Source organism: Camellia sinensis, chromosome 10, assembly GCF_055761805.1.
Source record: "Camellia sinensis isolate YWXY chromosome 10, ASM5576180v1, whole genome shotgun sequence".
NCBI classification, from domain to species: Eukaryota; Viridiplantae; Streptophyta; class Magnoliopsida; order Ericales; family Theaceae; genus Camellia; species Camellia sinensis.
Genome location: NC_138970.1, coordinates 143,344,856 through 143,368,215, shown reverse-complemented (window position 1 = coordinate 143,368,215; position 23,360 = coordinate 143,344,856). Strand labels below are relative to the sequence as shown.

Genomic DNA, 23,360 nt, shown 5'->3' with positions numbered 1-23,360 from the left:
TTTGGAAAAAAACGTAATTAAGCATTGGATTTGCTGTAACCTGAAATTGTTTACATGCAACATAAGCTTATACAATTCAAGGTAAACAACAAATGCAGCTCCAACTACAAAATATCGAAAGAGATTTTTTTCTCTTTTTTTTTTTTTCTTCTTCTTTTTTTTTTCGAAGTAGAAGAAGAAGAAGATGAAGATGAAGAATTGGGCTATAAATCTCATTTCTTAATTTGGTGACAGTTCCTTTAATTTAATGATATAAAAGACTACTAATTCATCAATAGCAGTATATCAACATTCACTTTAATCCATCATCTGTTGAAGATTTTCCATCAAATATCCTCTGTCTTGCTTGAGTTGCCTGCAACATGAAAAATTTCTCCAATGAAATCCTACTAAAATGGATGAAGAAGCAAAAACACATTCAAATCGAATTCCGATACTCTTCATCACATAATCAACAATTGTGCAAATAGCAATTTCAGCAAATTAATATTTTAAACTTAAGACAACTAAATATATATATATATTAAAACTCATGATAATTTAAAAAATCGTGAATTTTGAATTTGGTTATATCTGCAACCACGTATAAAATGAAGATTTCCATTTCGAACTAGTAATGAAATGAATCTTGATCCTCTAACCAAGATCCTATAAAAGATGCTATGCTCAAAAGCACAAACACTTCTAAAAAGAGTAATGCTAGATATCTTAAAAATTCTATCAAAAATTCTATTAAATGTCTTACATTTTTGCTTCTAAAAATGTGATAGGTATTGACACTTTTTGAATACTTTTCAAGACATTTCAGACACATGTCCACAAGTAGAGATGGTCATTTTCTCTCGCCTCGCTCTGCCCCTGCATCCCTCCTCTACCCTACACGGATTTTCTCCGCCTCAATGAGGAAGTGGGGCGGGGACAAAATTTGTTTCCCCCACCCCTGCCTCATTTATATTTACTAAATATATTTATATGTTTATTATATATATCATTTAATTTTGTTTTTGTATATGATAAAATTAAAACTCAAAATATTACACTTAGTTTTCATTTTCAATCATTTTTTTCTCATCTTACATCTTTTGACTTTCATTATTATAAATCACTACCTATAACATATTATATTATTTAAAAAAATTATTAATATTTTTATTTTTTAAGTTATGAAATTAATCTACTCTCGTCCCATTCCTGCCCTACCCCCATTACCAACCCGATTTGGCCCGCCCCTGGTACAATATGGACAAGGGAGGGAGATGACAAACCCGTCCCGTGGCCATCTCTATCCACATGTGCTTTATTATTTTTATTGTCCCAAACACACTTTGGATAGTGTATATGCGTGCATCATTTACACACGCACCAAATATATTATAAGTTTAAAGAAAATAACTTAAGATCAATAGTAAAAGAAAAACAAAATAAGTTCATACTTATTAATCCCTCCTTTATACTTTAAAAATTAGTCTTATTTTGTATTTTTGTATTATGTTTAAATGAAATTTTCATATAAATGGCGTAAATAAACACAAAAAGTTATACATTTTGTGTCTGTCCCTGATATGTTTTGTCCTTTTTCTTTTGTCAATGTATTCTCATGTCCCGTGTCTAAATTAAATGGTGTGATAGAAATTAAATTTTAACACCCCAAATTTTCTATCATCATTTCCTCAATTTTCCTTTCAATGGTGTGATAGATTCAAATGGATTTTCAGGTTAGAGCAAATAAAAAGCTTCAAGAGGTAAAAGAGAGAGAAATTTGACCTGTTTATCCCAATTTGTACTTCTTGTTATTATAGCAAGCATGGTTGTTTGAACAAAAGCACCAGCTTGTATTCCAATCCACAAGCCTTTTCCTCTTAATTGTACCCAAAAAGCCAATATGGCAGCAATTGGAATTCCACAAAGATAGAATGCCCCAAGGTTAACATATGCCCCTATATGTTGCCACCCACATCCCCTAGCAACACCTGCTTAAAAAAATATTTAAAAAAAATTACAATTAGAAATGAACCGAGCTATTTACAAGTTTGGCTTAACTTTGCTCAATTCGTTAAGTAAATAAATGAGCATGAGTCAAACTTTTAGGCTTGTTTAATAAATGATCCGAGCTTGGCTTCGAATAAACACGGCTTTTTTATTACTCCCTCCGTCCCAAATTGTTTATTCGGCAAATAAAATTAGAACTTATACATATGCATTCTTGTATCGAAAGTTTTAAATGTTTTTTTTTTCACTAATTGAAAGATCTCATTTAGTACTTTTAATTTGTGGGAAAAAACTGACACAAAAATATATTATTTTTAAGTTAGCCGAACAAACAATTTGGGATGAAGATAGTATTTATTTAAATAATCAAGTAATTAATGTAAAAATATATTATTTATATATTTAAATGATGTAAATAGTAGGCAAAAATATATATATATATATATATATTATTGAGCTTTGAGCTGAGCTCGAGCTCGATGAATTTTTTGAGTTGAACATTCGAGCTTGATAAACAAATGCAATCGAGAGGCTCGGCTCAGCTCATTTGTACTCTTAAATATGACATGATTTCATTTTTCAAAATTGCAAATATATACCAAACATTGATAGGGGGAAAAAATGTAACCTGAGAGGACTCCTTGTATGCTATCCATGATAACCGATAAGCAAACCAGAGGAGCCATGGCTGTGACATAATCCACGACTTCTTTCTCGTTGCTGAAGGTGTAGCCAAAGACGCGCCTACAGGCAAAGAGGGTTGCACTCACTACTGTAGTCTCTGCGACTGCAAGGAACATTACGGCAAATACAGCTACACGAGCCCCTTGTGGATTCCCAGCTCCTAATTCATTTGAAACTCTAGTGCTAAAAAAATCAAAGAAATAAAGAGCAGTTACATAGACATCTATGAAACACCAAAACTTCAAAACAAGTGTCGTATCCATGTCGGGCACTTGGACACTTTGGGGACACGCGTACACGTCGAGGACAAGTAGGGACACACCACACGGCGTATCCTTTTATTTAATTAATTTATTTTTAAGAGACACGCTAGAAACACTTTGTGGACACACTATTGTCTTCTTTCCAATTTTCTTTAGTATTTTTTATGAATATAGAATGTTTATTATTTTTTTCTTAGATTTGAATAATTAATAAATCATTCATAGTAAAATATACAAACTATAAGTGTTAATTTATTTATTTTTAAAAATAAAATATAGAATTAGAATTAGTTTTTGTTAATATTGATTGTTTGTGGATGTGATATTACTCTAGATAGTAAATAAAAATATATGAAAACATATTTTATTGATGTGTTCCCGCCATGTCCGTGTTCTAATTTTTTTTGAAATTGCTGTGTTCCATATCCACATATGTATTTGTACTCGTATCCATATCTGTGCTTCGTAGATAGACATAATTGTGCATAATTACATGTACATAATTACATGAAATTGCCGTGTTACATGTATACATGTCATTTGCAACATATTAACTGAACTAACTGATAATGTCTCTGCAACAGCAGCTATAGATCAGCCTATAGCTGCAGAAGAAGAGAAGTTGAGCTGTAGTTGAAGCCACAGAGCTGAGCTCCTTTCTGCAGCAGATTGATACAGCAGAAGCTATACAAATCTGTTACAAATCAGTTAGAGATAGTGTTGCATGTGTTACATATAGTGATGTGTTAGTTAGTTAGAAAGTTGTTATAACTGTACCTTAGGTTAGTTAACTAGTAACTATTAGGTTAGTTAATTAGTAACTAGAGTTACATTTGTTGTATATAAAACTAACTGTATAGAAGCTATTTTGTGTAATGAAAATATTAGTTTCAGATTCTCTTTATGGTATCAGAGCCTTATAGCTCTTGCGAGCATTAAAACCTTCATCTTCAATCTCTCAATGGTGAATCTTCATCAAGAATCAGCAATGGCAGCTTCTTCATCAGGTATATCTACCAGTGCTTCTTTACCTTCCAATCTCACTCTGCTCATCTCCAATCTCAATTCGTTTGTTCCAATCAAACTTGAGACTACAAATTATCTGATATGGAGAAGTCAATTCCAAAACATATTACGAGCCACAAATCTACTTGGATTTGTTGATGGATCAAAGAAATGTCCTTCTTCCACAATTTTGGATGAGAATCATAATGCTGTAGTCAATCCAGACTACACAGAATGGATTACTGTTGATGCACATTTACTTAGTTGTATTACTGCTACACTGTCTTCATCCATATACACATCTGTTTTGCATTGTCTCACTAGTCATGAAGTATGGACTACATTGGCTACAAGATTCACCTCCTTGTCTAGATCACATGTACATCAATTGAAAACTAAGCTCAATCATCTTACCAAGAAGAATTCAACAATGGAGGACTATCTCTGTCAAATCAAAACTATTGCTGATCACTTAAGTCTTGCTGGCTCACCAATTCATGATGAAGATCTGGTTTTACTTACTCTAAATGGACTACCTGATGAGTACAATGCTTTTAAAACATCCATTCGTACCAGATCTGAACCTATCTCCATTGCTGCATTATCTTCCTTATTATGTTCTGAATCCATTCATATTGAAGGCTTTCTTAAACAAGCTCACACATCAGATCTTCCATTTGCTTATACTGCTACCAGACCTTATTCTAGAGGAAGTGCTCGAGGTTACAACAGAGGTGGATACAAAGGTAATAATTCAGGAACTTCAGGCAGCAGATTTTTTAGACATATGAACAGAGATGGAGGACAAGGTAACATCTATAGAGGTGGAGGACATACTAGCAATGGAGTACAAGGCAGATCATCTTCCTTTTTGCAGCATTCACAACTGATTTGTCAAATATGTGGCAAAGCAAACCACTCAGCCATGGATTGCTGGCACAGAATGGATCAATCTTTTCACTCCTCTTCTTCACAAGGCAGAGGATCACAGTCTAAAGCATATGTTGCCTCTTCTTCCACCACTTCTGCTGCTCCAGAATTTCAGTTTCAGTCTGCCTCTGCTGCAACTATCCCAGAATATCAGGCTACCTCTGCTGCATCTGTTCCTAGTTCAAATTGGTTCTTAGATTCTGGAGCCACCACTCATTTCACCAATGATCTTAATAATTTCACTCAATTTCAGCCTTATCAAGGCTCTGATCATGTCACTATAGGAGATGGTTCAACTCTGCCAATTCATCACACTGGAAATGGTTTGCTTCCTACACCAAGTACTTCTTTCTATCTTCATAATTTGCTTCATGTTCCTTCCCTATCTACCAATCTTTTGTCAGTTCATCAATTCATAAAAGATAACAACTGCACCATTACTTTTGATGCTGATTGTTTCATTATACAGGACAAGTTTTCCAAGCAAATTCTGCATAAAGGTCATCACACAGCTGGTCTTTATTCTCTCTCAGCTTCATCTGTTGTTCCTGGAACTTCTTCCACAACTTGCTTCAAAACTTCCACTAGCCCTTCTTCTTGCAGCAAGAGCACTTGGCATAGTAGATTAGGTCATCCTTCTAGTAATAAGCTGCAAGTGCTTGTATCCCAAAATTTGTTACCCACTAATGTACCTAGTTCTAATGATAATAAGCTGTGCTCCCATTGCTGTGTTTCTAAGAGTCATAGGTTGCCATTTCATCTGTCCAATTCCACTGTAAATCAACCATTGGCTCTTATTCATTCTGATGTATGGGGACCCTTTAATGCATCTATTTCACATTTTAAGTACTATGTTCTTTTCATTGATGATTACAGTAAATTTACTTGGCTATTTCCTCTGACTTACAAAAGTGAGGTATTTTCTAAATTTGTTGAATTCAAGGCCTTTGTTGAGACTCAATTTACCACTAAGCTTCAAGTCCTTAGAAGTGATAATGGAGGGGAATATTTAGCAAATAAGTTTCAGCAATTTTTAAAAGATAAGGGCATTGAACATCAACTTAGTTGTCCTCATACTCCTGCTCAGAATGGAGTAGCTGAGAGGAAGCATAGGCACTTAATTGAAACTACTATTGCCCTAATGCATCAATCTGCTCTTCCATTGACCTATTGGTTTGATGCTCTTGCCACCTCAGTATTTCTTATTAACAGACTTCCTACTTCCAAGCTTAGTAATCTCACTCCTTTTCAAACTTTGTTTCATCACTCACCTGATTACTCCTTTCTCAAAGTGTTTGGTTGTAGATGTTTTCCTTGGCTGAGACCTTACACCAGTCACAAACTTCAGCCTAGATCTGTCCCTTGTGTCTTTATTGGTTATGTTCCCTCTACCAAAGGGTATAGATGTCTTGATGTTGCTACTGGCCATATTTTTGTTTCCAGACATGTCATTTTTGATGAAAATACTTTTCCATTTCAGTCTTCATCTATGTCTTCTCCTCAGTCTGTTCCTCCTTCACTCTCTCAGTTGCAAACTTTCTTTTGGCCTGTCACTGATTCAGTCAATTCCTGTTCTGGTTCTCCTCCTACAGGTTCTTCTCTACCTGCTGTAAATTCTATTTCCTCTACTCCAGTTCTGTCTGGTTCTCATTTAGCTCCCTCTTCTAGTTCTGAACACCTTGAAGTTGCAGGTTCTGGTTCAGTTTCTGTCCCTGATGCAGTTGTTGTTTCTGGTTCTAGATCTGCTGATTCTAGACCTGCACCTGTTGCAGTTTCTGGTTTTGTTCCATCAATTCCCATTTCTTCCATCTCCATTGATTTACCTTTTCCTGCTTCTCCTTCAAATACTCATCCCATGCTCACCAGGTCTAAGTCTCACTCTCTCCATGCTAACTGCCTTCTCACTTCTTTTTCTCCCACTGAACCTGATACTTTTCAAGCTGCTTCTGCCTCTCCTAAATGGCAGGCAGCTATGTTAGATGAGTTTCAAGCCTTGCAAAGACAAGGCACTTGGTCTCTTGTGCCTTTACCTCCAGACAAAATTGCTATTGGCTGCAAATGGGTTTATAGACTTAAACGAAATTCAGATGGCTCCATTGCTCGGTATAAGGCTCGACTTGTAGCCAAAGGGTTTCTCCAAACTGAGGGCATTGATTATCATGAGACTTTTAGTCCTGTTGCCAAGCAACCTACAGTCAGAGTTCTTCTATCCTTAGCTCTACATTTTCAATGGTCTATTCGGCAGCTGGATATATCTAATGCCTTTTTGCATGGTGTTTTAGAGGAGGAAGTCTATATGCAACAACCTCAAGGATTCATTGATGCTTCTCATCCTAATTTGGTTTGCAAATTGCATAAAGCTCTTTATGGTCTTAAACAGGCTCCCCGGGCATGGTTTTCTACATTCTCTTCCTTTTTACTATCTTGTGGTTTTATCTCTAGTCATTGTGATTCATCCTTGTTTGTCAAGAAGACAGCAGACTCCATTACCATTCTTCTCATTTATGTTGATGATATCTTGTTAACTGGTAGTGATGGTGCTTATATCACTACTTTGATTACTCAAATGCATGGTGCTTTTGCTATGAAGGAGCTTGGGTTGCTTAATTACTTCCTTGGCATCTCTGTGTCCTCATCTCCTATGGGCTATTTCTTATCTCAGCAAAAGTATGCTTCTGAGTTGCTTGTAAAAGCTAATATGGCTGACTGCAAGCCATACTCTTCTCCCATGGCTCTTAAACCTTCTTCTTCTCCTAATGATCATTTACCTTGTTCCAACCCATCTCTCTACAGAAGTATTGTTGGAGGCCTCCAATATCTAACCATTACCAGACCAGATATTGCTTTTGCAGTGAACTTTGCTTGTCAATTTATGCACCAACCTCTTGTTCACCACTTTGTTATGGTTAAACGACTGCTCCGCTATCTCAAAGGCACTATTGGCTATGGTCTGCAATTTAGTCCTGGACCTCTTACACTACATGCCTTTTCAGACTCTGATTGGGCTGGCAATTCCCTGGATAGACGTTCTACTACTGGCTTCTGTGTTTTTCTTGGTCCTAATTTGGTCTCATGGTCTGCGAAAAAGCAGCCTACTGTGGCTAGATCCTCCACTGAAGCTGAATATAGAGCACTGGCTCACACTGCTGCTGAGCTAAGTTGGCTTGGCATGCTTCTCTCTGAATTGCATGTTCCTTCTCCTTCTCCTACTTTATGGTGTGATAATATATCTGCCATATCTCTGTCTTCCAATCCTGTTTTTCATGCCCGAACTAAACATATCGAGGTGGACTATCATTATGTTAGAGAAAGAGTAGCTGCTAAACAACTGTCCATTTGTCATATTCCAACATCTGATCAGGTGGCAGATATTTTCACCAAACCTCTGTCTCTTTCCCGCTTTACTTATCTTCAGTCCAAGCTTATGGTTCTTCCCTCTCCCATCAGCTTGAAGGGGCCTAATAATGTCTCTGCAACAGCAGCTATAGATCAGCCTATAGCTGCAGAAGAAGAGAAGTTGAGCTGTAGTTGAAGCCACAGAGCTGAGCTCCTTTCTGCAGCAGATTGATACAGCAGAAGCTATACAAATCTGTTACAAATCAGTTAGAGATAGTGTTGCATGTGTTACATATAGTGATGTGTTAGTTAGTTAGAAAGTTGTTATAACTGTACCTTAGGTTAGTTAACTAGTAACTATTAGGTTAGTTAATTAGTAACTAGAGTTACATTTGTTGTATATAAAACTAACTGTATAGAAGCTATTTTGTGTAATGAAAATATTAGTTTCAGATTCTCTTTACTAACCTCACGGCAGCACCAAATCCATAGGGTATTGCATAGAGTGTTGCAATGGTATTGAGACTGCTCATAAAAACAACCAAAATAAATAGTAAATAAATAAATTGTTGGAGTTGTTATACCAAACTCAATATCACAATTCCATAATGCTGGTGACCCACTCTTTTAAATCCACAAATTCATTCACAATGATGTGGTAAGAGAGTTGAGCCCTACATTATTAGTTATGTAACAAATCAGAAATTGACACATATCATATACCACATCATTATAAATATAATTGTGTGAAATTTTTTGAGGGTGTCAAATATTTTTCTTCCTATTTATATTTTTGAATATTCAGAAATGTTGAGGATATTAACAATAAACTTGGTCATTCTCTCTAACAGTTTAATCTTTAGTTGAACTAGTATTGTGATAAAGAACATACCATACAGACAATACAGAAGTTTCAAGCTGTGGATTTGGTAAAAGCCCAGAAAGCAAGATAAGCAGCTCGAATGACCACCATTCAAGACTGCATTCATCACCATTTAGGAAAGGAAAAACCTCATAACTCTGTTTAACAAATTCACAAAAACAAATAAGTTAAATAATTGAAAAAATAAAATAAAATAAAATTACCAAATCATAATAGCGGAGGGAATGGCAAAACTGAAGAACTCGCCAACTCCCCGTAACACCTCCATGGAAATTGGGACCCGAGTTTTTTCACAAGAAGAAGAGTACTTCATGTACAATACGAGGAAGATCACGTTCAACCAAATCGAAATATCAATTGCTAATGCACCTCCAAGGTTATCCAATCCGGAGTTAAACACTAGAACCCAACAAAGAGGTATGTGGAAAGCAAGAGTGGCACATGAGCTTATAAGCATGGGAAGTGTCAAACTTTGCATTTGGAAGTATCGAACAAGCGGTTGAAGAATCGCATAAGCAAAGAGGGCGGGAACAAGCCAAGTTATGAATTTACCGGCTTCTTGTGAAATTAAAGGGTCTTGGCCTATGAAAATGAGTATTTTTCCCATAAAAATCCATAATATGGAGAGAGGAAGACAAAATATGACTAGGGATAAAATAGCAGTGTAAGTTTGAGTTCCAAGTTTTTGGTATTGTTGAGCTCCATATGCCTGCCCACATAGAGTTTCCAATGCACAAGCCATCCCTAACTGTAAGACAAATTGAAAATCTAGTTAATTATTAGTTACAATATCAATTCAAGAAATCTCTATTAGGTTACTCAATTTGAATCATTTGTTTCTTTTCTTGTCATATCCATATAAATCTGTTGTATATGTTTGTATATTTTTGTGGTCGTTCTAAGGACTAGTCCAGAGGTCTAAGTGTTTAATAGTTGCGGATGAGACAGTTGTTTACCAGGTGTGATATTTAAGTTTGAATCTCATTGTTGCACGAAGTAACAACTTTTCCTTATTTTCGTACCAATTGTAAAAATCAAAAATGGACTAATAACCATCTAAAGAAAACTTCAGTCATGTAAAATGAAGTTGGCCTATGACATTTTCAATATAGAATAAGGAGTTCATAAACATCTTTTATGAACATCACAGCCTGGGCCAGCAATCACTAACAACGTTTTCCTAGCTTTTACTATGGCAACAAATTGTTTTATGTCTGGAAATATCAAGTAACAATTACATTTGTGTTGTATGTCAAGTAATTTTAAATTGACTAAAAACCTGAAAATATTTCAAACATTATGTACAATCGATGTAAGATAAGTATTTTGAGGTCTTGTTTGTTTGTCAAAATGAGAGTAGGAGAGGTAATAATGTGGAACTCACTTGTTTTCTTGTATGGTATTCACTTTTTTTTTTTTTTTTTCCTTTTCATGTTGAAGTCTCTATTCCCATCAAACAAACATAGCGAAATTGTCCATTCAAGACACCCCAAGAAAATATAATTAAAAAAAAATAAAAAAGCTTTACTCTAGTCTTCGGGACAAATTACATTTAAATGGAAACTAGGTAAAAGAATTACAAACTAATAGTAACCTTTTATTGTATGAGAAGTTAAAAAAATAATTACAAACACATAAAATCAGATTTTTGAAAGATCAATTTGCTCCTTTCATCTTTTTGTTTGTGTTTCAACTTTAAAAAACTTGCCACCAAATTGTAATTAAAATCCGCAATTCCCACTTATTTATTGTTTCCCCCTGAACAATGCTAGCTGAAAACTGCACCCTTTTCTTTGTATAGCATTTCATTTTGTGAAGTAGGGTATACTTGGTTCACTTGACCAAAATGTCCTCATCCATGGACAGGTGTAGAGGAGGCCACTGTGGATGCTGCCTATTCATTTAAAAAATTATAGAAATTTTAAATTGAATAGTAGAGAAAATCATTGTAAAATATAGGCATCAAGTAAGTATGTGCTCTGGTACAAATCAAAATTATAATTATACTCACTTGCACCAAAACAGGTATCTTATTTACATCTTCATATTTTTGTAATTACTTGCACTCCCTAATGTCTTATTTGAGAATCTCTAAACAACTAGTTTTTTATTTTAAAAAGTCAAAAGTAAAAAATCTAGGAAGAATTTCGAAAAAGTGGTGTATAGAAAAAATCATTTTAAAATAATGGAAGAACAAGTAGTTTATACAAAAATTTATACATTAAAAATTTGTACTATCATCATTTTAAAATTATTTTTTCTACCCTAAACTTTTTTGAAAAGTAACTTTTGGTTTTTTTTGGTTGTTGTTGAAAATGTTGTTGAAAATGTTAACAATATTGTTTAAAGACAATTTATCATATGTACTGTGATAACCTTTGATGGTGTAATGAGAGTTCCCAAATACTATAAAGATAATATGATAATTTTTCTATTAAAAAAAAATACTCACAAAACTTTCTTCATAACAAAAAAATAATTAATTAATTAATTTTTAACAATTACTAAATGTATTAACTTTTAAAATTAAAAAAATAAAATATTATTAAAAAGATAATTTTCAAACCCCACTTTATTGACAATCTTAAAAACATTTGGGTGCAATGTATGTTTGGCTCTCTCATTTTTAAAAAAGGGCACACTACATGACAAATGACTGAAAGAGTGACTATGTTTGGAGAAAATGTGCCCAATTGCTTTGACATTAGTTTTAAAAATTGTGTATTTTCTTGGCTTCCAAGGTTTTGAATGATAATTTTTTTTATTTTAACGTCATTAATCAAGATTTTTAACTTCTTCATTATAATTATTATGGGGTAGAAATCTGTCTAACATCAATTCCATGGAGACTCTTAACTAATCTTGTAAAGTCTGTTTTAAGAGATATTTTCAGTTAAAGGACAAAATTGTGCATGGATAGTCCGCATATAAAAGGGAAAGAGTAATGTAAGGGATTCTAAATGTTTTATCAATATTTTTACTAAATGTCTCACATGGGTGTAGAATGTGAGACATTTGGTAGAAATATTGACAAAATATTTGGAGTCCCTAATATTTTTCAAAGGGAAAAAGTAAGTAAATTTGTAATAAAATTAATACAATTCAAATTACAAAAGGAAAAAGGAACAAAAAAACAAATTTATAATAAAATTAATACAATTAGAATTATAAAAACTAAAATGGTAGATAATACAAACTACGGATGTAATTTACAGAATAATATAGTGATGTCATAATTTTAACCAGTTTGGGGAGGCTGCTGCGCACCATGCACAGCAGTGACTGTTGCGCAGTCAATGGGGCTTTTTTCAGATCTCATTTCAACGATTCGAATCGTTCAATTTTTAGAAGATATTGAGTAGACTATACAGACAAAAATTCAAATTAATCAGATTTCGGTATCTCTTTCATCAAGACATGTTTGTATTCATATTTATACTTAAAATTAAATTTACCATTCAATTTTTTAGATACAAATATGTCTAATCTTTGATTAACTTAAATTTTTACAGGTATATTCTACTCAATATTTTCTAAAAAGTGAACGGTTTGGATCGTCAGAATGAAGGCCAAAAAAGGCTCCATTAACCGTGCAACAGTGGCTGCTGCGCATGGTGTGCAGCAGTCTTCCCAATACCAATTTTAACACTAAAATAACTTACCACATTTACATATATATATATATATATATATTTGTGTGTGAAAATTCAAAAAAAAAAAAAAAAAAAAAAAAAAAAAAAAAAAAAAACCATGTTCACAGTGTTCATCTTGGATGTGTCGTGGATTAGATACATGTAAGATGAATGGTACAACACATTTCACTTGCACATCTATATTTCTCAAAGGATAAATTACACCTATACTCTTTAAAATTTGGGTTTAATACATATTACCTTTTGACATTTGAAAAATTACACTAACCCTCTTGTCATTGTAATTATTTAGACAAAATGAAAATATTAAACTCATACACTCTCTCTTTTCTTACTTTATTTTACTTCCTCTAATTCTTTTCCTTTCATTTTCCTTGCTTTACCTTTTTTTTTTCCAATATAATTTCTTCTATTTTTCTATTAGGAGTTGTTAAATTTTATATAAGCCGGAAGTTTGTGAAATGAGACTATTAAATATAAAGGTGAAAATGTAATTTTCAAAACATCAAAGAATGAGATGTAATTAGATCAAATCTCAAGGGTGTCAATATAATTTACCCTTTCTCTAATTATTTTCACTTTTTTCCGCTTATTTATAATATTTGGTGCAGTGTATATTTGGGTTAAAGGATCTATCTAGAAGATTATCTGTATAAAAAGTTATATTTCTTAAAATTAATAATTATATTTTTCTTTTAAAAAACAAATAATTTATTCTCAAAATCATATTCACAATTCATATTTTTGAAAGAAAATATGATTTGATCATATAATCATCAAGATTTTTTCAATTTAATTTTTTTTATAAATTATCTTTGTGACATGATATACTTCATATTATTAAAATAAATTATTCGTCGGGCCAAACAAATTGCACAACACCCTATTGTGGCAATCTCATTAAAAAGAATAAAAATAAAAATGGCACAAAAGACTGAAAGAGTGACTTTCTAGGCTCTTAGAAAAATATACACCAGCTGTTCTAAATGTGACAATAGTTTTGAGTGAGTATTTTCCTGGCTCCCAAGGTTTTGATTTGAATGATAACTTTGTTTATTTAGATGTTTGATTAGTCAAGATTTTTTAACTTCTTGTTCATAAAAGACAAAATGAATATATATATATATATATATATATATGTATTTGTGATGACCATGAAGATTTGTTTGCAGGTTGATAGATTAGCAATTAATGTCGATTGCTTTTAAAAAGGAAAAGTGTCACATAAAAGTATTGAAAATAATTGTCCGTTGCTATGTCTCTTATCAAATGGAATCTCTCATCTAGACATTGAGACTTGTATAAGGCAGGATGGGACGGGGTGAGTTTTGTATTCTCTATTCTGTGGCCTCGTTTGAGAACAGGCTAATTTAGTAATTTTTTAGTTAATTGGTTAAAAAAGTAGGTAAAAAAAACTTGTATGTTTGGGATAATTTTTTGACTAATTACGAAAAGCTGTGCAAAAAGTAGAGAGAAGTCGTAATTGTTGACTTTTTGATATAACTAATTGGCTATTTAGCTAATTTAGTAACTTTTTGGCTAATTGGCTAAATAGGTAGCATCCCAAACGAGGCCTGTGTCTGTATCACATCGGGAGTAGGATAAGGGATTGATTAATTTCATAACTTAAAAATAAAAATATTAATAAAAATTATAAATAATAGTATAATATAGAAAGTGATTTATAATTAATGAAAATTAAAAAATATAAGATAAGAAATAAATGAGTAAAAATGAATGTTAAGTGTAATATTTTAGAAATATATATTATATACATGTAGATACATTTAGTAAATATAAACGGGGCTGGGGCTGGCGCTGGAGAAGTAAAACCCATTCTTATCCTACTCTCTCATTGAGGCAGGAAAGACCTGTGCAAGGCATGACAGGAAAAAAATGGTCATTCCGTCACAAGGTTAACCAGAAACAATAAACTTTAGGAACACTCATACAAAATGCAAATTCGGACATAGAACTTTAAAAAATGGGCTACATTAACAAATCGAGTAAAATTACATCCATTTATATGAAGGCCTCTTTTGGAAAGTAGCTTGTAAGCTAGTTTATTAATTTTTTGATTTATTTGACTTATATCATTTGTCTATACTTTTTGAACGTCTTTTTATAATAAACAAAAAAAAAAACTAATTCATTTGGCACTTTTGTGTGTGTGTGTGTGTGTGTGTTTTGTTTCCATGTTAGTAGTTGGATTGCCCGAGAGCTTATATAGCATGTTGGATATTAGCACCTTTTTTTTATTATTATTATCTTTATATCTTTTTTGAGTTATATTAACTCTTTATTTTTTTATCCATCTTTTCATAAAAAGTTAAAAAATATACTTATTTAAATCATTCCAAACAACCTTTAAATCAACATAAATCATTCAATATTTCTGAAACAAATTTATATGGCGCTTGAATTTGGTAGTTATTGTTCACCACTTTTTGTTGGTGTTTTAAAGATATGGTACAGAGTATTGATCCAAAAACGCCAAATAAAATTTTTTAAATGAATCCATCCATAACAGTGGTGGTTTACTATAAAATTGATAAGGAAAATTATATTGTATGATTAATAATATCAATTCTATTATTAAGTAGTAGAGATGGCAAAATTTCTCAACCTAATTGTATTTGACTAAATTTATTTTTAATTAAAAAAAAAAAGTTGGGGAGGGTATTAATAGAATAGGGCCAATTATAAAAATATACAAGTCAAAATTGCCAAGATTTTGGGTTAAAAATTTTGAAATTATATCATCAAAAATAATTAAATTTAAAATGAAGAATTCACATGTAAAACTCAAAAATCCTCGACCTATTTCGATCCCTAAATAATTCCATGAAAATCACTTCATTTTTTACATATAATTTTACTCATTAAATTTTTTTTCATGTCTGAATCTAAAAAGTTAGAATTGTCTTGATGCATACTACACATAGAAATAGAAATATCTAAGACTTCCCCTACTCCATCTTATCAAGTCCTCTAAAATTACATGAAAACTCCATGCAACCACTATTATATAATGATGTTTTAAATCAATTAAAAATTTTATAGGTGAAATATATTAAATCACGTTCATTTGAAAATAAATGATGACTAACTTAGGCCTTGTTTGGAGAGTCCTAAAAAAAGTCAAAAAGTCACTATCTGATTTAAGTCACATCATCTTATTTAAATCATATCACCTCTCTACCACATCACTTCAAACACAATTCATATTTTATAAAAAGTCAAAAAGTACACTCATTTAGAACATTTCAAACAACCTCTTGGTGTATATATGTTTTTGATCGGCTGAGAATATCATGCAAATAATATTACATAATTCTTCAAAAATATCTAATAATTGTCTCAATAATAGACATTAGTAAACTAAGTAAAACAAACTTCCGTAAGCATTGTTTGTTTTTTTATTAAAATAAAATTTTGGTTCTGGTTGGTGTATTTTATTATAAGTTTGAAGTTCTTAATTATAAATTTATTATTAATTTAATTAGTTGTTTTGGTTGTTTTTAACTTACTCATTAGTTATAAAACATAGACCCCTGACACATATTTTTTAAATAATTAATAAAAAATAAATAAAATAAAAACTGCAGACATCATTAATAAACTGTAACAAACAGTGCCTACATCTGAACTTGTTTTCATTTGCTGCCGAAGTTTCCTCCAGCCTAGTTTGGGAAGACTAAATAAGTACATTTTTTAACTTTTTATGAAATATGGGTTGGGTTTGGGTTAGGTTTGAAGTGATGTGTTAGAGAGGTGATGTGACTTTAATAAGATGATGTAACTTAAATAGGATAGTGACTTTTTGACTTTTTGTCTTTTTTGTCTCATGCCAAACTTGGGTTTTTTTCATTTCAGGGAATAAAATGGGTTTGCGGATTTCCAAACTTGCATTAATCAATCATTTTTTTAAAACATATATATATATATATACATTGAAAATGCATAAAATATCGTACATATACTGTTACATGTCTGTTTATTAGTCATGTAAAAAAAATTATCACATAGAACTAGCTTTGTTAAATAGAAGATATTCATGTCTCCTTTGAGAATTGACTAATTTAGTAGATTTTTAATTATTTATGAAAAGACATATAAAAAAATAAAGAGAATGATTTGATAATTTATAGTAACTTTTTGATGTTTTAACCAAAATCTTAAGTCTTCATTTGGGAAGCCAAAAGCCAAGCCTTTTTTGGCTATTTTAGCCACAAAAAATAAAATAGGCTTTTTAGTTTAATAAGACAAAATATCACATCCAACTCATAATCATTACATCATTTCTCTCACAAAAAAATCAAAAAAGCCAAAAGTCCTTCCCAAACGAAACTTTTTAACCCTAGGCTAAAATAGTCAAAAAAATTATAAAGTTAAAAAGTCAACTCACTTCCCAAACGAACCCTGTAAATGAGGCTATAGAGCCCAATTGCATAAAACAAGGGAAAACACAAACATGGCCTAGAATTATATTATGGGTTAATTACACTTTGAGTAAATTACACTTACACCTCCTGAGGTTTAGATTTAATACATATGACCCTGATGTTTGAGAAATTACACTAACTCCCCTGTCATTATAATTATTTAGACGGAATGATTGAACTCATACACTCTCTCTTTTTTTGCTTTGATTTTTCTTTTCTTTTTTCTTTTTTCTTTTTCCTTTCCTTTGCTTTACTCTTCTTTTTTTTTCCCAAAGTAATTTTTTCTGTTTTTCTACTAGGAGTTGTTACTTTTTAAATAAATATGAGGGTTTGTGAAATGAGGCTATTAACTACAGAGGTGATAATGTAATTTCCAGAACATTAGGGGATGGGATGTAATTAGAGAAAATCACAGGAGTGTTAGTGTAATTTATCTTTACACTTACACATTTTTCATTCTTATAGTTGGATTAAAATTTCAATTCAGTTTCTATTGTTTTAATTTGAATAGTTTTGTCTCTACATTTTAAGTCCAGTTTCAATTTAATTATTTCATCTAAATTGTTGTTAATTTTGTTTATATGTACATTTTAGCAAAAATTGATAAGTGTTTCAAAATTATTAATTTTAACCTCTAATTTGAACTGAAAGACTAAATTAAAATTATATTAAAAATGTATAGACTAAATTATATTCAATTTGAAACTAGAAAAACAAAAATAAAATTTAAATAAAATTATATTAGTGAAAAGTGTAATTAACTAATATAGGAATCTCACAATTGCTATAACCAAAATGTCTAGTAACCTAGATTTAATAACCCAAATTTTTCTAGGTTGGTATTTGTGTGGTAGAGATTAAGTTTGTGTAGTGTGAAGTGTACATATAGAATAAATCTGAATCACAAGATCAGTGGCGGAGCTAAAAAATTTAACTCAGAAGGGGCCCCATTGAATTAAAATCTTAACAAAATTCAAAATTCAATTTAACTTAATTTTTATTTAATGGCAGAACTAAAAATTAGTGTGATGCAAAAGTTATATTTAATTATAAGCTCAAATTAACTAATTAAATTACATAAAGATGCACACATATAAAGAGATATAAAGAGTGATAGAAAAATAAATAAAAGAAAATGTGAATAAATAATATATAGGCACTGCTATATATATATTTTTATTTTTTTTCACCCCTTTAATCACTGAATCGTATGACAATATATTATTAATTATTATTAATTATGTAATAATTATTTATAAACAAATAAATTAATTATGAGTATTCATATAAGAGATGATAGAAAATCAGTGATATAAAATATTTCTCTAATATAAAATTTATAAGAAAATTTTAATATAATTAAACATATATATTTTTTAAAAAGTCAAAAAAAGATAATGATATAAAAATTTCGCAACATTCCTCCAAAGGTTTAAATTGAAATAATTTTTTTACAAGAAGCAAAAGTATAATTTTCTAAAAATTAAGGCGGGCAGATGACCTCTGCGTGCCTCCGCCATTGCACAAGATCATAATTTGAATAATTTCTGAAAGATTTAAGTTTTGATTGGTAGTATTGTTATAGTATAACAGGTGGAGTAAAAAGAGGAAACATGGAAGCACTCCTATGATATTTTAAGAGATTTGAGAAGCGATTTAAAAAATAATAATAAAAAATATAAATAAAGTATAAATAAAATATAATTACTTTTCGCTTCTTAAATTTTCTAACTAATCACATCATTAACTGCCGTGTCTAGTAGTGTGAGCTTAATTAGCACATCCCATTATATGAACAAGAACAAGCAGCACGTAAGAGAGAGAGAGAGAGAATAGGACATGGCAGTTGGTAGTGTTCCATGTAGCGGTAGGTGTCTCTTGTGACAGTGAAACATCGAGATTTAAAAGTAAGAGAGAGAGGAGCTTACGAGAAGGCTGAAGCCGGAGACGCCGGCGAGAGAGACGGCGATAGCGGAGCTAGAGAGAGCAAGCTCACCTAGGTGGCCAACCATCATGGTACAAACAACTTGCAACAAGTTCTGTGATAAAGTCACCACCACCATCGGTGCTGCTATCCACCCCACCCTCTTCACCTCTTCTCCCACATCACCCCATACCCATCTTCTCCTCTCTTCTCTCTCCTCTTTCAATAACAACAATCCCTCTTCCATCTCTCTCCTCTCTCCTCTCTCCTCTCTCCCACTCAGCCCCTTTTGGGATGGGAATTATCAACAGACAAAGAGAAACAGTCTGGCATAGATGGACTCCTCTCATCCATATCCATCTATATATATATACTATTAAAAAGTGAATGATTTCAGATTATCATAAAGTTATATTTTAATTTTAAAAAAAATCATTTTAATCTATTTAAAATATATATGTTTTTATATTATAATTAAAACTTATATTTTATAAACAAAACATTCATGGTGGATATATATAATATGTATTAACGGTTGACACATATAATACGTATGTAATTTAAATAACTATAAATAAATATAAAATAATAATAATATATTATGTATTATTAAAGTTGTAAGAGTGTTTTTTATAAACTCTAAAGACTTATATGTTCAATTTTTTTTTTATGCTAATAAATATATTCAATTTATATAATAGTATAAATATATATATTAGGAACGACACATGTACATATATCAGATTAATAAGATTTTGAAATATATAATTAAATTAAAAATATGAAAATTAAAACATTTTATGAATAGAAAAATATCAACAACTGAGAGATTTAAAAAAAAAAAATTAAATTCATAACTACCCATATAACTGGCGAAGGAAAAAATATACAATTCAACTATTATTAGAGTATTTTTAAAAATTCAAAAAAATGAAACACAAACACTGATTCTAAACGTCTCTCTTTTTTAATAAAAGATAGATAGATATAACTCACAAGTTCTAATCTGTTTGACCAGTTCTTTAGTCACTGTTAATGTATATGTGATATTTTTAAATATATTAGGTATTGATTTCCTAAATATATTTAGAAATAGCCTTAGTTAGATTTCTAATAGGATACTCTTTCTCATCCTATATATACAGACTTTCTATTGTATAGAATATATTATTCAATACAATTCATTCAATATAATACATATTATTTCCTCTTTCTACTATTCTAACATGATATCAGAGCTATAGGTTAAGCTCTTGGTGTTTTTCGCCTTACCGGCGGGCGGCAGCCTTGCCTTGACCGCCCGCCGGACCTCAACCTATTCCGCTCTCATATTTTACTTTTAGTATCGCTTCGTGGTGATCTTTTCATCTATCCGCTGGTTTATTCCTACCCCGAATATCTCTATCATATTTTTTTTTTAACTCGTAATATTTTTTTTTTCCTCCACTTTATCTTTCCCTCTGCGTCAACCTCAAATTGGTTTCTATCTTTAAACATATTTGAGTTTGAGGGTGGGTATTATACATATATCATGGTGAACATGGTTATACATCATGCAAACTACCTAGCCGCCTCCTTTGGCGCACAATCCAAGCCGCACTCACTAGCGCACAAGCCAAGCCGCTTCCTCAGGCGCACCACCAAAGCCCCCCCTGGCGCACCATCAAAGCTGCCTCTTGGCGCACTCAGTCATTTATTGCCATCATCGTTCAGCACCACGTCATAAGTTATGTATGCCACGTTTGCTGGTTCAACATCCAGCTCCTACATCGGTCCGATATGACCCCTTCAAACTGTCCCGACATTGATTCTGGTTAGCTCCTACAACGGTCCGGCATGACCCTTTTAAACTGTCCTGACATTGATTCCGGTTAGCTCCTACATCGCTCCGGCATGACCGCTTTAAACTGTCCCTGACATTGATTCTGGTTAGCTCCTACATTGGTCCGGCATGACCCCTTTAAACTGTCCCTGACATTGATTCTGCTTAGCTCCTACATTGGTCTGGCATGACCCCTTTAAACTGTCCTGGCATTAGTTTTAGCCAGTTCCTACAATGGTCCAACACGACCATAAACTGTCTCTCGGCTTTAGTTCCGGCCTCTGATCTATTTCAAGCGCCTTGCGCTCCCGTTCGAATTTTACAATCTATTTACTTTTTATTTTATTTAGTTTTATTTCATGTTTTAATTTCTCTCTACAAACTCAAGATATTTATCCTCCTTGAGTTTGAGGGGGGATGTTAATGTATATATGGTATTCCTAGATATATTAGGTATTGATTTCCTAAATATATTTAGGAATAGCCTTAATTAGATTTCTAGTAGGATACTCTTTCTCATCCTATATATACAAACCTTCTATTGTATAGGACATATTATTTGATACAATTCATTCAATATAATACATATTATTTCCTCTCTCTCTCTATTATTCTAACAATCACCATATCTCTTTTAAGGAGAGGTTTTCGGTTCTACTCTTAAAAAAGGAATTTGAGGGCAAGATTAGAAGGTAAGATTTTCTTGCAAAGTGTATGAGTGTAAGTTTCAACTCCTCTAAAATATTAATTTAACAATTAATCACTAATTTTTACCCATAAAATAAATATAAAATAAATAGATAGAATAGTAGTGTGGATTCCTTGACAAGAAAGTACATAATAGTGTAGGATGTCTCTATTGTTAATTGTTTATGGGAAATCAACGACCGACACCCTTTACAAAGATACGTGTTATAAGAAAATTATGATTTTTTTTTATGTGTTTTATGATATTTTTTAGTAAAGTTATGAATAATAAATTTACGACGTGCACTTTAAAATTATGAATAATATGATATTTTGTAATTTTTGTTATGACATTTTATAATGAAAAAAATTATGATTTTTGTAGTAAAAAAGTTATGTTATTTTGTATTTAAATTATGAACTTTTATACAAAAAATTATCAAAAACGAACCACATACACATTTTTTAAAGTGTATATTATAGCATCTCCCTGGTTGTTATGGTCTATTTGAAAATGACTAATGGTTAGGAGTGTAAAAATAGTACACAGTTCATGGGCAGCCCGAAATCTGCTCGCGGTCCGGGATGGGCCCGGCCTATTTAGGCCCGTTTGGGACCAGACCCAAGCCCTACCCGAGTGTAGACACCCCATTTTTGACCGACCTTAAGACTCAGACGTCATCGATTGAGCGCTCGGTGATTGCGCATGTTGTGCTCGTTCTGAGGTTACGGAGTCTCGGCTGAGAGCCTTGCCTCTGGACTTCAGGACTCTTTTGTGCTTTGCCTCGGTTTGCAAACCAGGTTCTGTTTTCTCTTTTCGAAGGGAGGGAGAGGTCTTGTAGACCATCTCTCAGTGGCCGTAGGCTACTTTCGTGGTCGTAGACCACTATTCCCGTTTGGAGACCAGTTTTTGATTTTCGGAGCCATCGGTCGTGCGCCTCAGTTCGGGACCGCTTAACTTTCTCTGTTTGCTCCGGTTTTTGGCACACACCTTGTTTCCTCTCTCTAGAGGGACACTGTGGCCCGAGAGACTACCTCCATGGTCGCACGCCACTTTCGATGCTTAACAGTCAGTTTTTGAGGCACTCGACTGCTCGTTTTGGCCCCCGAACTCTCGTTTTGCATCCGTCTTCGTTCATTTTTGACATGGATCCTATTTTCATTGTTTGGAAGATGGTACAAGGGTGGGAGACGACCTTTTCTTCTTGGAGACCACTTTTCCCCGCCAACCAATTTTTCTTGTCAGGTAGCTGGTCTCCCTAACTTTTAAGCCACAATTACTGGTCTCCCACCATACCACTAGCTTGCTTTGAGTTGGGAGATCACCCCTAGAGGCTGTCGACCAGCTTTTGAAGCTTGAACCTTTTGACCCTGGTCAGCCGACCAGGGCAGGTGATCGGCCTACTTCTGCTTTTTCTGTCTCTGTGAATGTGTGCCAGCTGGAGGGCACAAACTGCATCCTCCACGTGTATGGAGGATTGGCAACCTTGTTTTGGCTTCTTAAAGAAGCTTGGCCCTTTGCTCTAAGATTCTAAGAGAAGCTTGAACCTTTTTTAGCTTCATGAAGAAGCTTGACCCTTTGGCTCTAGCTTCCTCAAGAAGCTTGACCCTTTTTGTTATAGCTTCCTCAAGAAGCCTCGACCTTTGCACAAGCTTCTTGAAGAAGCTTGGACCTTTGTTCCTCTATAAGTGAGAACCTCTCCCTCATTTGCAAAGGTTCAGAAAAATTTGTCTAGGGC

At 32.7% G+C, this 23,360-nt stretch overlaps 1 protein-coding gene across 2 annotated transcripts; it reads right to left on the bottom strand.

Annotated features, from left to right (window-relative positions):
* LOC114258857 (protein DETOXIFICATION 12-like) lies at nucleotides 1-19,559 on the bottom strand. Of its 2 annotated transcripts, XM_082892485.1 has the most exons (7): nucleotides 19,117-19,559; nucleotides 9,294-9,838; nucleotides 9,100-9,186; nucleotides 8,676-8,732; nucleotides 2,618-2,856; nucleotides 1,765-1,970; nucleotides 1-355 (listed from the first exon to the last, which is right to left on the bottom strand). In XM_082892485.1, exons 1-7 carry the CDS (start codon nucleotides 19,357-19,359, stop codon nucleotides 293-295), a joined length of 1,440 nt encoding a protein of 479 aa, XP_082748611.1. In that variant the 5' UTR covers nucleotides 19,360-19,559; the 3' UTR covers nucleotides 1-292. The 2 variants fall into 2 exon arrangements, with proteins under 2 accessions (XP_082748611.1, XP_082748612.1); XM_082892486.1 differs by lacking the exon at nucleotides 8,676-8,732.
* Nucleotides 19,560-23,360: the final 3,801 nt, after the last annotated feature.

Excerpts from the sequence above, each read along its gene's own strand:
- LOC114258857 (XM_082892485.1), bottom strand. The coding sequence starts at position 19,359 with ATGGAAGAGGGATTGTTGTTATTGAAAGAGGAGAGAGAAGAGAGGAGA. Across the intron at positions 9,839-19,116 it reads TCTCCGGCTTCAGCCTTCTC|TTAGGGATGGCTTGTGCATT; the intron begins GTAAGCTCCTCT and ends TTTGTCTTACAG. Across the intron at positions 356-1,764 it reads GTACAAATTGGGATAAACAG|GCAACTCAAGCAAGACAGAG; the intron begins GTCAAATTTCTC and ends TTCATGTTGCAG.